At 41.2% G+C, this 12,145-nt stretch overlaps 1 protein-coding gene and 1 long non-coding RNA gene across 8 annotated transcripts in view; one reads left to right on the plus strand and one right to left on the minus strand.

Moving 5' to 3' along the window:
• The window catches only part of LOC106486461 (uncharacterized), a 34,309-nt gene extending 32,480 nt beyond the window's left edge, over positions 1 to 1,829 (minus strand). The window contains exon 1 of one of the 6 annotated variants that reach the window (XR_010885983.1): positions 1,749 to 1,829. This is a non-coding gene — a long non-coding RNA (uncharacterized lncRNA). Of the gene's footprint in view, positions 1 to 849; positions 1,046 to 1,447; positions 1,643 to 1,728 lie in introns of those variants that run through there. The other 5 variants (XR_010885985.1, XR_010885984.1, XR_010885986.1 and 2 more) reach the window with 5 other exon arrangements.
• A 39-nt stretch (positions 1,830 to 1,868) lies between these two features.
• Positions 1,869 to 12,145, plus strand: part of PTPN1 (protein tyrosine phosphatase non-receptor type 1) — a 46,560-nt gene continuing 36,283 nt past the window's right edge. Inside the window, exon 1 of one of the 2 annotated variants that reach the window (XM_067307554.1) lies at positions 1,869 to 2,039. In XM_067307554.1, the coding sequence (XP_067163655.1) occupies positions 1,869 to 2,039 (171 nt within the window). Of the gene's footprint in view, positions 2,040 to 3,289; positions 3,310 to 12,145 lie in introns of those variants that run through there. The other variant, XM_067307555.1, reaches the window with a different exon arrangement.

Consider the following 12,145-nt stretch of genomic DNA (forward strand, 5'->3'; position numbering starts at 1 on the left):
GTTGAGAGAATGCCCATTTGGTAAGAAAGGCAAAAAATCTTTCTAATACCATCTGCTAATGCCCCTATACTACATGCAGCAGCTGACCAGAGAATAATGTTTCACTGCTTACCTAGGTTAAGTCTTTTATCCTGTGAAGACACTTTCCACAGCTTGCCTTTACTGTGGGCAATTAACCCTCTCTCCTATTTCAGGTCCCTCATCTCACATCTCTGACTAGCACTCTCTTCTCAAGAGAGCATCGAAGTAGCCTAGTACAACAAGGCTCTAAGGGCATGGCATTCTGGGGCTGAACAGTGAAATGGAGCCGCTTCCAAAGACTGCAAGGTAGAATGATTAGGAAGAGCTTTCTCTAGCAGCAATGGCTACGTGGCGCAAGGGCTGCTGTTAAGCTATGAAATACTTCTGTCTTCAGTGACATTGACATATCTACCATTCCTGAGCCACTGCTCTCTTCAGTCCATACCATGCCTTGGGCATTCATGACCAAATTCACTCAAGAAAAATGACAGATTTTACAAATCCATTCTCACTGCCTCATTTCAGGTCAGTACTCATACTAAGAGATACCAGGTATGCAAAACCAGCACCAATCCTCAGAAATGGCATGTTCCAAGAAACCTGAGAATGACTAATCCAACAAAGAGAAATTGGCTGACATAAGAAAAATTCCTGGCTTTGGAAACAAAGTGTGCTCTAGCATTATACACTGGATAACCGTGTCCATATGTTTGGAACATCTTGAAACTCAGGAAGAAATAGGTTGTCTCTCTAATATTAGGTATCTAGGCTACAACTTCATCTGAAGTTGCTTTATTAAATGGGTGAAATACAGTGGTGAATGTTTACCTACTGGGATAGGACTATAGCTCCGTGGACAGTAATGGGCATTTCAGAGACACAGAAATCGAAGAACTGAGGACAGGTGCTCAAACTCCATGCTGAATTTCTGGCATCACGCATTCCTTTAGATGAAAGGGTACGGGACAACTGACAAAAACTTTTCACTCTGCAGATTGCATAAGACTGAAAAATAAATTCTTCATCTTCTGACTGCAGTGAGAAAGAATACAGTTGTCTTCTCCCATCTTTGAAGTAACACATGCACATACACACACATTTTGTGCGCTGCCAGACCAGATTGGTACAACCAAACACCTGTTGCGAGATTTGGTGTTTTCCTTACAGTTCCTTCCTCTGGAATCAGATGACTGCACGAGAATTTTTTTTAAATTTCTCATCACCCTTGCCGCAGACGAAGAGCTTGAAAACATGATTCAAGCGCTTCCTCAAGGCTCAGAAACGAGAAGGCGCCAGCCTGTGACCAGAAGAGCTAAAAGTAACGGCGCTGTTTTTCCCCAACTAGATCCAGCCATCTAGCGAAAGCGGGGCTCCCCGCCCAACCCCGCTGCCACCCGCGGCCCTTCCCCTGCCGGGACCGCCCTACCTGTCCGCGCGGCCCGGCGGGGGCCGCGGCGCGGGCGCTGAGGGAGAGGCGGCAGCCCGCGAACTCGGCCCCCCTTGCCCGCCTCCAGCAGCGGCTCCCTGCCGCACCGTCGCCTCTGGGGGCCAAGGGGAAAGCGGCCCCCCGCCCGCCCCCGGGGCAGGAAGGCGCTGCCTCGCCTGCCCGCTCCGGGAAGGCGGGAGCGAGGCCGGAGCCCTCCCCTCCCCTCCCCCCACACCACACCACACCACACCACACCACAGAGCGCTCCCGCCCCGAGTGACCGTTAGCGACCGTCAGTGACCGTTGGCGCCGCGCGCCCCGCGCGCCCCCTCGGCCGCGCCGCTCCGCAGGCCCGCGGCCGCCCCGGACGTCGCGTCGCCGGGGCTGGCTGCGTAGTTCCGGCGGGGAAGGGAGGGGTGACATGCAGAGCAGGCAGCCGCGGCCTCGGCAGCAGCTGGAGCCGGAGCTGCCGGAGCAGCGGGCGGCGGCGGCGGCGGCGGGGGGCCAGGCCTGGCGCGGCGTCCCCACCATGGAGATCGAGAAGGAGTTCCACCGGCTCGACCAGGCCGCCAGCTGGGCCGCCATCTACCAGGTGAGGGCAGCGGCCGGGCCCGGCTCCGCCGCGGCCGCGGGGCTGGCGCGGGGGGAGCGCTCTTCCCTTGCCGTTTATCTGCCGCCGCCTCGTTCCTGCCCGGCGTGGGGGCGCGCTGCTGCCCGCCTGCCCCTTCCCCGGGAGGGAGCCCGCGCCCTCCTCCCTCCCTGCCGGGGGCTCGCCGGGCTGCTCCGCTTTGCCCTCCTTCCCCTTTCGCCCGGGCGCTGCCCCCGCCGCGGGGGTGGCTCTGCCCGCTGCCTCTGTGCAGGGTCCCCGGGGGGGCCTCTCTCCCGCCCGGCTCCCCTGGAGCGAAGCCCCTCGCCGCCTCCTTCCCCAGGCTTGCGCGGGCGGGGGGCGCCGGCCGCCGCCACCGCGCCTCGGCCCTCGCCCCGCCGCGGGGACCCTGCGGGCTGCCCCCCGCGCCAGGTGCCGGAGCGGGGCTCGGCGCCCTCCGCGCGCCCGGAGCAGGAGGGCTCCAACTGCTCCTCTCTGCCGAGGGAGTGTGCGAAGAGTTCCCTGTGCGTGGGCTCTCAACCGCACTCTTCTTGTTCCAGGTTCCGCTGGGGCTAAGCGTGGCCAGAATTGCTCAGTAACCTTTTAAAACTCCTCCCTTCCAAACCTTAAGGGAGTAAATCCGAGTATAACTTGTGTATTGTTGGGGGGGGGGGTTGGTTTTTAGGTTTTTAGAGGTTTTTTTTTTTTTTTTTTTGAAAAACGGTGATGGGCAGCGTTGCATGTACCTGGCTTTTCAGGCATTTTAATAATATGATTGTTCTTTAAAGTGGCTTGTTAGTAGTATTTGTACAATCATCTGGTACTATTTTTTATTAATAGTAATAACATTCCATTAAATTATTTTATTCACTGTTTTCAGCATTTTAGTGACAGATGTTTTTAAAAAAACTGTGGCAAGCATGAATGCTTGTAAAAATATTTTCAAATTGAATACAACTTCAGAAATACAAGCAACAGAAATTAGGGCTTTTGTCTTTAAAAAAGTTCTTTGTGCAACCATTTATCCAAGATTAAGTATAAGAGAAGACGAAGAACATGAATGGTTTGGTGAGATTGGGTAGCACTACTGTAAAATCTATTTGAATGCTTAGGCTGGTATATTGAATATTCTAATGAGTTTTAAGTTCATATTTTGTAATATAGGAGTTAGGCTTTGCTTCCCTTTCACTATGAATTTCTCTGGCAATAGGCATTTGAAAAAAAGAAGTGGAGTTTTGTCCAAGTGAAGTAAATGAACTTCAGTTTCAGAATCACGGTATGCAAGTTTTAAAAGCAGTGCCTTGCAGGATGAACATCTCCAGTCTCCAGTTGTTCGGCAATTAGAGATGGAAAATAAGCATGATATTTTGAGTATGCTTTTCAGAAGGTCCATTTTTTGAGTATATCATTTCCTGCAGAGTTCCAGCGCTTGCTAACTCTGTATCAGTTGAAAGTCATGTGCATACATGACGTTATGCTTTTACTAAACTGTTCTTGACGATTTGGTATGTTGCAGGCTCAGTGCTCAGGAAATGATTTTGAGTAATACAGCTCTGTAATGGAGGTGCTATATTTCTACAGGCACAGTTTCATTACAGAAGTGAAATGTATAAGGAGTCCTAAGGTTAATAAAGAATAAGGGACTGTGGCATATTTTCAATGTGGGGTTACCATTCAGTGACATTTTTGTTCCTCTTTACTATAGCACAGAGTGAGATTTTATTGAGGGCTAAAATTCAATTCAAAAAAGACTGGAGTGATTTTTTGATTTGCTTCCAAGAACTGACAAGCATGAGAGGTGGGCTTGGGTATTCTTTAAAGGTTGTTTGGTTAGTAAGTATGTGCATCTGTGTCATGTAATTCAGTTGCTTTCTGCATCCTGCATTTAAGTATCAGGCATTGACATTTGACATATCACCTATATCTAAAAGAACAATGTACGTTATTTTAACCTGTGCTTTTGATGTCTTGGGTATAACATTAATGTTGCAGTTTTCCTACAAATACCAGTCTTTGCATGAAAAATCGTATAAGTGCAATAATGTATGTTATTGGTGCAGTCTTGTATTTCTGAAAAAAGCCTTCCCCCAGATTAATCATACCACAAGCTTCCAGTATCTAGGTGTTATAAAGGTAGCTACCAAATGCCCAAAATGTACACCAATGTACAGGGAGCTGAAGCTAATTTGAGAGATGGCTACAAGGAGGCTTGTCTGGGTGCCATGTGACTTTGAGGGGTTAAAAGTGTCCAAGCTTCTTTTTTTGGACAAGGGGAAGCTATGTTCATCTACGATAATAGTACAGTTGTGACAATAAAATTTTAAGATTTTTTTAAGCATAAATAATCACAGGAAAGAGAGAAAAACATCTCAAAATGAAGAACTTCTCTAAGTATTTGTGTATGTCAGCATGTGACAATCATGTCTTGGGCACTGTATGTTTAGTGGAACTATTTTGGTTCTCAGCTACAGCTGGTCAAAAACAGGGTAAACACCGATGAAGTTCTCAAAGTATTAATCTTATTTTTCTTTAAACACCCAATAGCCTCCCTCATTTTCCTGTAGGTTTGCTTGCCACAAGAACCGTGAGCCATGAGACCATGTAAAGTTTGTTCAGAGGCCCAATACACAAAAAAGCCATGTGGATCTGGCCTGTGCTTGTATGGTAGAGAAATAAATTTAGAAGATAATGAATAAAATGAGACATACTCTAAGTATGAAAGATTGTGAAAATAGCTATCCAATCAAATTTAAGTCCTCTTCTGTAAAGCAACAAGTTAAAGAAAAATGGGCTGCATATTAAATATGAACTTTGCAATGGGATACTGTGTTGAAGGTATGCAATCTAGAAAACAAATGCTTAAGGGTAGGTGAGTGATATGTGCAGTGCATAAATATCTTTAGAAGTATCAATAAGAATGAAAAGCATTCACTCTGGAAATGTTGTAACAAAAAGCAATAGCCCAAAGCTAAGAAAAGTACGGTTTAGACTTGCTGTTAGTGGAGGAATAAAGGGGAGGGATTCTTGTCCAGAGTAGCAAAGGGTCATTCAATTCTCATTTGCTCACAGTGAATTCAGTATCAGATTTTAGTAGTAATTCTGTATACAGAAGTCTTTCAAAGTTTTGGAGGTGTTTTGGTTTCTAACTGCTTACACATGACGATAGAATGAGATAGTATCTTAAAAACACATCCCTCAAATACAGGTGGAGTTGCTTCTTGTGTTTGTATAAACTATATATGTAGACCTTAGGAATACTAATTTAGCTAATGATACTAAGTTTAATGTGCTTATAACATGAAAGTATCTTCAGAAATATTTACTAATCTACCATACAGCTTGGGATCTAGTACAATATTGATGGAGGCAGAGTTGAAGTTGTTGGTTTTCACAGAAATTTCTATAGGGACACTCACACAGAGTTTTCCTGGTGAAGATAGCAAAATTATACAAAAACATGCACTCTCATGGTCTACTTTTTACAGCGACGAGGAGATAAAATATGAAAGAGCTGGGTATGGTCTAGATTTTCAAATGTATCTGGAAATGAGTATATTAAAAACAGAACTACGCTGCTGTATGTGCTTTGGAAAACTGAAGTATAATTAGAATTTGGTTTGAGGCCTGTAAGAGGAATATTATAATGTTATCAGTTTTTTCGTTAACTTTTGAGGATATTTTGAATTAATAATACTTGAATGTTGCTTTTTTGCAAACCTCTCTAGGCTAAACTTAATTACTACAAAATATGAAGGTTAATGAGTTTGTCATCTTACTCAAATTAGATTACTCGGGGGGAGGTAGAAAAGTATTGTGAATATTTTGGGGCATTGTCTGTTGCATTGGCTTCCAAAGAAAAGCAGTATACTTGCAAGGAACTGCAGGTCTTGTCTGGTTTACCTGCACTCTGTCAAGATGGAAAAGGCATGGAAAGCTTTTTTATATACTCATTGTCTCTGGAAAAATATTTATAGAATATGCTGATAGATTTTAATGTTGAAGTAACAAACTGTAAAATGATTGGCCCTGTAGACTTGTAATAGTGTGGCTATGTTGTATTATTTAAAGTAAATGAACAGGAAGTCCTAGTGTTTTGGGTTTATAAGCCTCTCTGAGAGTTCAGACTTCATGTACTCTATAAGCATTTGGGTTACTTTTTTGCTCTGGTGCTAAAAAAACCTGCAAACTTTCTTGCAGCAAATAAATTGTGGCGTGAGCAGGACTTATTATAAATGCATCTTTGTGCCTGATTCTGCCAGTTCTTGCTACTTGAAAATGCAGGTCTCTGCATGCATGCCTTGCCGCTTCTTAACTCATGCTATGTTGATTCATTCAGGGCTTACTTTAATTGGCTCTGGATATGGAAAGTTGGTTTAGTTGCAGGGATTCTGTTTCTTCCTACAATACAGCTCAGGGTATTCCATGTTTTCCTGTGCAAAAGCCACTGAATCTTGATACAGCTGTGGGAGAGACCAACTAATGACAGAATAAGTAGCAAAGTCTCTGTGCTTGCGAACTCTATATCCTCTCTGTGAAAACCAAACTTTACTTTTGATCACAAATGCCAGTATGTCGTGTACTGTTGTGAATGTTTCAGGGCACTCTGTTGCATTGGCTAGTTACGCTAGTAACTTTGTCATCTCCAGACCAACCCTGTTTCCTGATGACAAATGTAAGATTGTGCAAGTCCCATCGTATCAAGCTACTGAGCTGTTTAGTTTCGCTTGTCTTTCAGACTCCAGTCTAAGTCTAATCTAACTAAGTATTTAGGTCCAAATCTTCTGTTACAGTATTCCTGTAAGTAAAATATTAAAAAAGAACCCAGTGTTTCTGAGTTCTCTTACTGTTAAGGAGGTATCATTTGCTAAAATCTAGAAACCATACAACATGCAGACAGTACTACAGCTGCTCCTGAATACCTTCAGCAAGTTTTGATGGTTTTAATGTGTTCTTCCACAAGTTTATTCCTCTTTCTTTTTCTGTTTGCTGTAAGAAAGATGTTTATAGAGAAAACTTGACAGTTATGAAGTAGTGCTGGCCACACGCAAAGTGATAATAAATTCAAAAAGAGAAATAGCCCCTCTAAGTATAGAATAAAATGTGTTGCATTAGTGGTAAACCAAGTATTTTTGAAACTAAAACAACTTTCTCTCTCTCTCTCTCTCTCTCTCTTTTTTTTTTTAATATTCTGGGTAGGTTTGAATTAACAGTTCATCCTACAGGCAACTAAACATTAAAATGAAATCTTGTAAGACTTGCTTTGCACATGGAACTAGCTTGGCTTTGTAGGTTAAGTTAGACATTCCCCAAGGGTTCTGTTTAGTTGGGACTTTCGAGGCTGTGACTTATGCTGAGGTATCACTGCTGCCTTCTTATAAAGACATCAGTTCTCAGGTTTTAGATCGGTGTCGCTAGCATGACATAATCTACTTGGAGTTTGAATTTAGCATAATTCAACATCTGAAATTACAAGGGATACTACTAACTGATTACTTAAAATTCAGAATTCATGTATGAGTCAAACTGGGCATCTTCAATTATAAGAAAAATGGAGAAGGAAGGAGACCCTGCAGACAAAACAGAAAAAATCTGTATATGGAGTAAAAGCTTGAATTCTTGCTATAGCTTGTAGTCCGGTGGATGTGAGAATTGGGAGGCATTCTTGTCACCAGATTTGCCACTGAATTTGTTTTCCTTTGGCCAAATAAATTAATTTTTTTCTTCAATTTCCTCATATACAAAATTATAATTGTATTCAGTAATGTGTGTCCCGCTAGTCAATGTGTTTGAGAACTTTTTTCTTTTTTTTTTTTTAAGCAAAATTACTTTCATCCCTTTTATTACACAGAAAGGAAAGAATTGAAAATACACATACTGTATTAGTATTCTATTATCAATAATATGTTAAGTAGTTTGGGGGGGGGGGTCATATGGTTTGGAGGGGCTAGTACCTGTAAATTAGGTTAGCACTGTGTGTCAGAAGGCTGAGCTGCTCTAATGTTACAGGCATACAGCATCTATGAGGATTTTCTCCTGCGACAGAGGCCTGTTGTCCAGCAAAGGGAAGGATAAGATCTCTGCATAGAGTGAAAGTTTTTCAAAATGCAAGTTGAGTAGGAGACTTATTGAAGACAAGATTGATAAGAAATTTGAAAATTGAATCTAAGTAACAAAAAAACCAAAACCCTTAGCTGGAGCGGGTTATCAAAGTGTTCCTGAGTGTAGGATTTCTCATTAGACCTTACTTAATTCTATTAGTTTCTGGAATACTGATTTGGAAAAAGATTAGTATAAACTGAGATAATAAGGCAAACATTGGAGGATTGCCTAAGGTTTTGTATCATCTCCACAATGCTAATTTGGAATGCTGTCAGTGTTCAGATGTTTCACAGAATTATAGCAATCTAAAGCTTTGTTATTTTAAAAATATTAGATTACAATGTTTGTATCTGCACCTCTATAAAAGTATATACTGAATCACTGTCTGTCAGAGGAAAGCAGTCTTAGTAAACAATAAGTGCGTGTATTTTTTCCTAAAAGAAGTGAGTTTATGAAAATGAAATGTAAAATAGATTCTTTATTATGTTCTTAAGTAGTATTTTAAACTTGATCTGGTCTGTAAGCTTTGATGTTTACAGCACTTACAATTGAGATTTTTTTAGTCATTGGTCAGCTTGTCTCATTCTGTTTTGCACAAGAAACATTTTTTGTTTATCTGTCTGGTGCCAGTAGACATGCCCTTGCTGGTTTGGCTGGGAGAGGCATTATGATACAGCATCAAAATGCCTTTATGTGTTCACTTTGTAGATCATGTAGTACAGATGCCAATTCATTTTCTACCAAATACTGTGAATTTAGATGTGCTTTTTCTCTCACCCACACAAAACACAGCTAAGACTTAACAGCTTGCCTGTCATAATATACTAAGAAAAAGTGATAAAAGTGGTTCTTGGAAATTCATGTGATTCTGTTAATGGTGATAGCTGATCTAATTTCAAATTGTTTCTGTGTTTTCTAACATTTAAGAGAAAAGGTTCATGGGACAGCAATGAAAAATTTGATGTCCATGTTGAGAAGGAGAGCGAGACAGGGTAATATAAAACTTTTGAAAGGTTTCAAATGCTTTTTTTTTTCTTATTTCTAATTCTGTAGGTTCTGTTCCATATGCTTTCACTTCGCACAACAGTTTCTCCTAGGACATGAACTCTGCGTATGTCTGTGTATGTGTATATAACTTATGTTTCATATATATATATATATATATATATACGTGTTGTGTGCTCCCAAGTTGTGAATTTTTCTTTCTGGTGGCTTTTGTTTCTAACTTATACTCTCTAGCTGCGTCTTACCTTGTCCTTGTTGGTATGATAAATTATACTATTTTTAAGCAGGAGACTTTTCTCTGTTTCACTCATATTAAGCATATAGCTTAATTTGTTGCTGACATGTTAACCTGTGGAAAATAATTGGACAATCCTGCTTTTTGGCTGGGCAAATCTTTTGTGAAAGAAAGTGAAAGATGAAAAACTTTTCACTGAATCCAGCATTAAATCCCATGGAGATGTATTTTAGATTTACTGCAGTAGCATACTGATACCTACATTAAAGGCCTATTTCAGAGGCCTGGTTGTCATTCTTGGAACCTGAAACTGGATTTCTACTTTCTGAATCAGATATCTTGTTTCCTTCTGTGTTAGGATACAGACCTTAAAGTATTTTTTTTTTTTTTTCGCTGCAATGTAATGTAGTGGAAAGAATAGGAAGAAGCATACTTTTAAGAGTCTACTCCTTTTTCATGGCAGTAACCATGTTTTACTTCTGCATATGAAACTGCTGCTTCTACCAACTGAAACTGTAGTTCTAGCTCTTGGTTGTGGTGGATGCTTTGGGAACGCATAGGTAACAAGCCAAAAAGAGCCCCTCAGCGCTGCCGGTGTTGTGATCAATGACAGGGAAGATTCACTTCTCTCACCAACTTCACTTCTCTCTCACTGTTCATTCAATCAGATTTGAATTGTGCAGCATAGCCTTTTTCCTTGTACTTAGAAGAATGTTAAAACAGCTTCTACATAAGTAGAAATAATGCAATAATACAGCAAGTTTTGCATTCTGCCTGTATATGCAATTATATGCATATAGACGGTGCGGAGCTGTGCAGATCTAGCTGGAGGCAGAGGGGAAACTGACTTCTCTGGTCAGAAAGTTTATTATAGTTTTTGTAACAAAATCACTGCTTGTTGAAAATGCTGCTAACCAGTAGTATTTTGAGCTTAGAGTAGCTGTTCTGTTTGTGATCTTTCAGGTGCTTCTTCTTGTATCTCAAGTTCCCAGAATTTTATGTTTCTTCTGTGAAGTGCTTGTTTCATCAAGCACTTGATGCTGTGAGCGATTCTACAAAAGACACTCTGTTTCTCAGATTCTTTATATTTATTTGGAACAAGAACAAGTGGTCTACACATGAAGAGGAATGTTCTCATAACCTTCTTCCCTTGTGTGCATTTGAATGAGAATTGCTTGTTTATATCATTTCTAATCCCACAGTAACAGGTTATAGTAGCATAAACAGTGTGACCTTTCAGTGTGATCACAGGAAGTAAAATGAGAACTCTATTTTAAAAATGCATCTTTAACTAAGGAAGAGTTTAGTTCCTTTTTCTGACAGGAAAAATAACCCATATTAGTTCAGAAGATCTTGATTCCATTATACAGTACTGCCTAGGGCCTATTTTTTTCCACTGCCTTCTGTACAGTCATTGCAGCTGTTTGAAGTAGGACACTGAAGCTGTTTGAAGTACAGACTCTGCCATTCTTGTTTAGAATTTTACAGTCTCCTTCTACTTTGCGCAGGGATAGATGACTATAAGATGTGGGCCACTGGAAAGAGAGAACTCTCACACAAGCAAGAGGATTAGAAGAGGAAATTATTTTGGAAAGAGGGGAGTGTTGGTGGTTGGAGCAAGGACTGGAAAAATACTATGTAGCTCATTAAACAGACAAATACATATATACATACACACACTCACACATTTTAGAAATTCTCTGAATATTTCTGGAAATGGAAGAAAAATGGTGAGAATTTCAACCAGCAAGGTTGGGGGGAGTGGACAGCTACTCAAGCCTAGAAAACGTTCTTCTTTATTCCCTTTATAATTTAATTAAGTTGGAAAGCAATAATGGCATTTTTTCATAAACTTCTGACAAAGGAGAATTTTCACATTAAATTGCAGTTTGCCTGCCTAGAACTATGAAGTGCCTAACAGTGTCTGTAGTGTGACAGACTAAACATAAAAGAGAATCTTGATTTAACTAGCATGATGTTTTCATTCGCAGTATTGATATCTTCTCAGAATTGGCCTGAAGTGTTTCATGACCAGAGCAGAACTGCCTTTGTACTGTTTCAAAACTAGCATAGCAAATATCCGAAGGACAAAATGTGCTCTGAACCAACAAACCCATCCTTTTTATCCTCTCATATTACAACATTAGCGCTGACTAAATTGTAGTGTACTGATTCAAAATAGGGTTTAGTGGGTTTTGGGATTTTTAAGTTTTTTTGCCAGTGAGCAATATTAAAAGAGAAATTGTCGGAACAAAAGATAGATGCTCATTAATATTTTCCCTTTAGACAGCAATTGCCTTCAGGCATTCTACAATAATCACTCTAATAACATATCTACACCTGTTAACAGACAGCTAAACTATGAAAGAGTTTGTGGTAGTTAGTCTCTGGCTCATGAGGCCAGCAGAGGCCCGAGTGGGTGGTTACATGACTTGGGGAAAGTGAGATTCTGAACAGCCTGAGGTTCAAAGTCAGGAGGCAGCCTGCTGTCTCGCTGGAGGTGTGCTCGATAGCGGGCAGTGCTCAGTGGGTACCCCTGAGTTCTGCAACTGGTTTGGTCTCTATGTCCATCAAAACAGGTCCTGTTTTCAGTAGTGCTGAAAGATTGGAACAGGAGGTTGAAAATATGCAAAATCTTTACAGCTGCTAAGTTGCTGCATTTATTAGAGAGCGTTAGTGGAGAGGTCTAATCTTACAGCAGTCTTTTTAAAGCTTGTCAAGAAGCAGCAGAGCAGAAGGACTTTATGGAAATTACTAACAAGAAATTAATGAC

This window comes from Apteryx mantelli, chromosome 18 (assembly GCF_036417845.1).
Source record: "Apteryx mantelli isolate bAptMan1 chromosome 18, bAptMan1.hap1, whole genome shotgun sequence".
Classification (NCBI taxonomy): Eukaryota; Metazoa; Chordata; class Aves; order Apterygiformes; family Apterygidae; genus Apteryx; species Apteryx mantelli.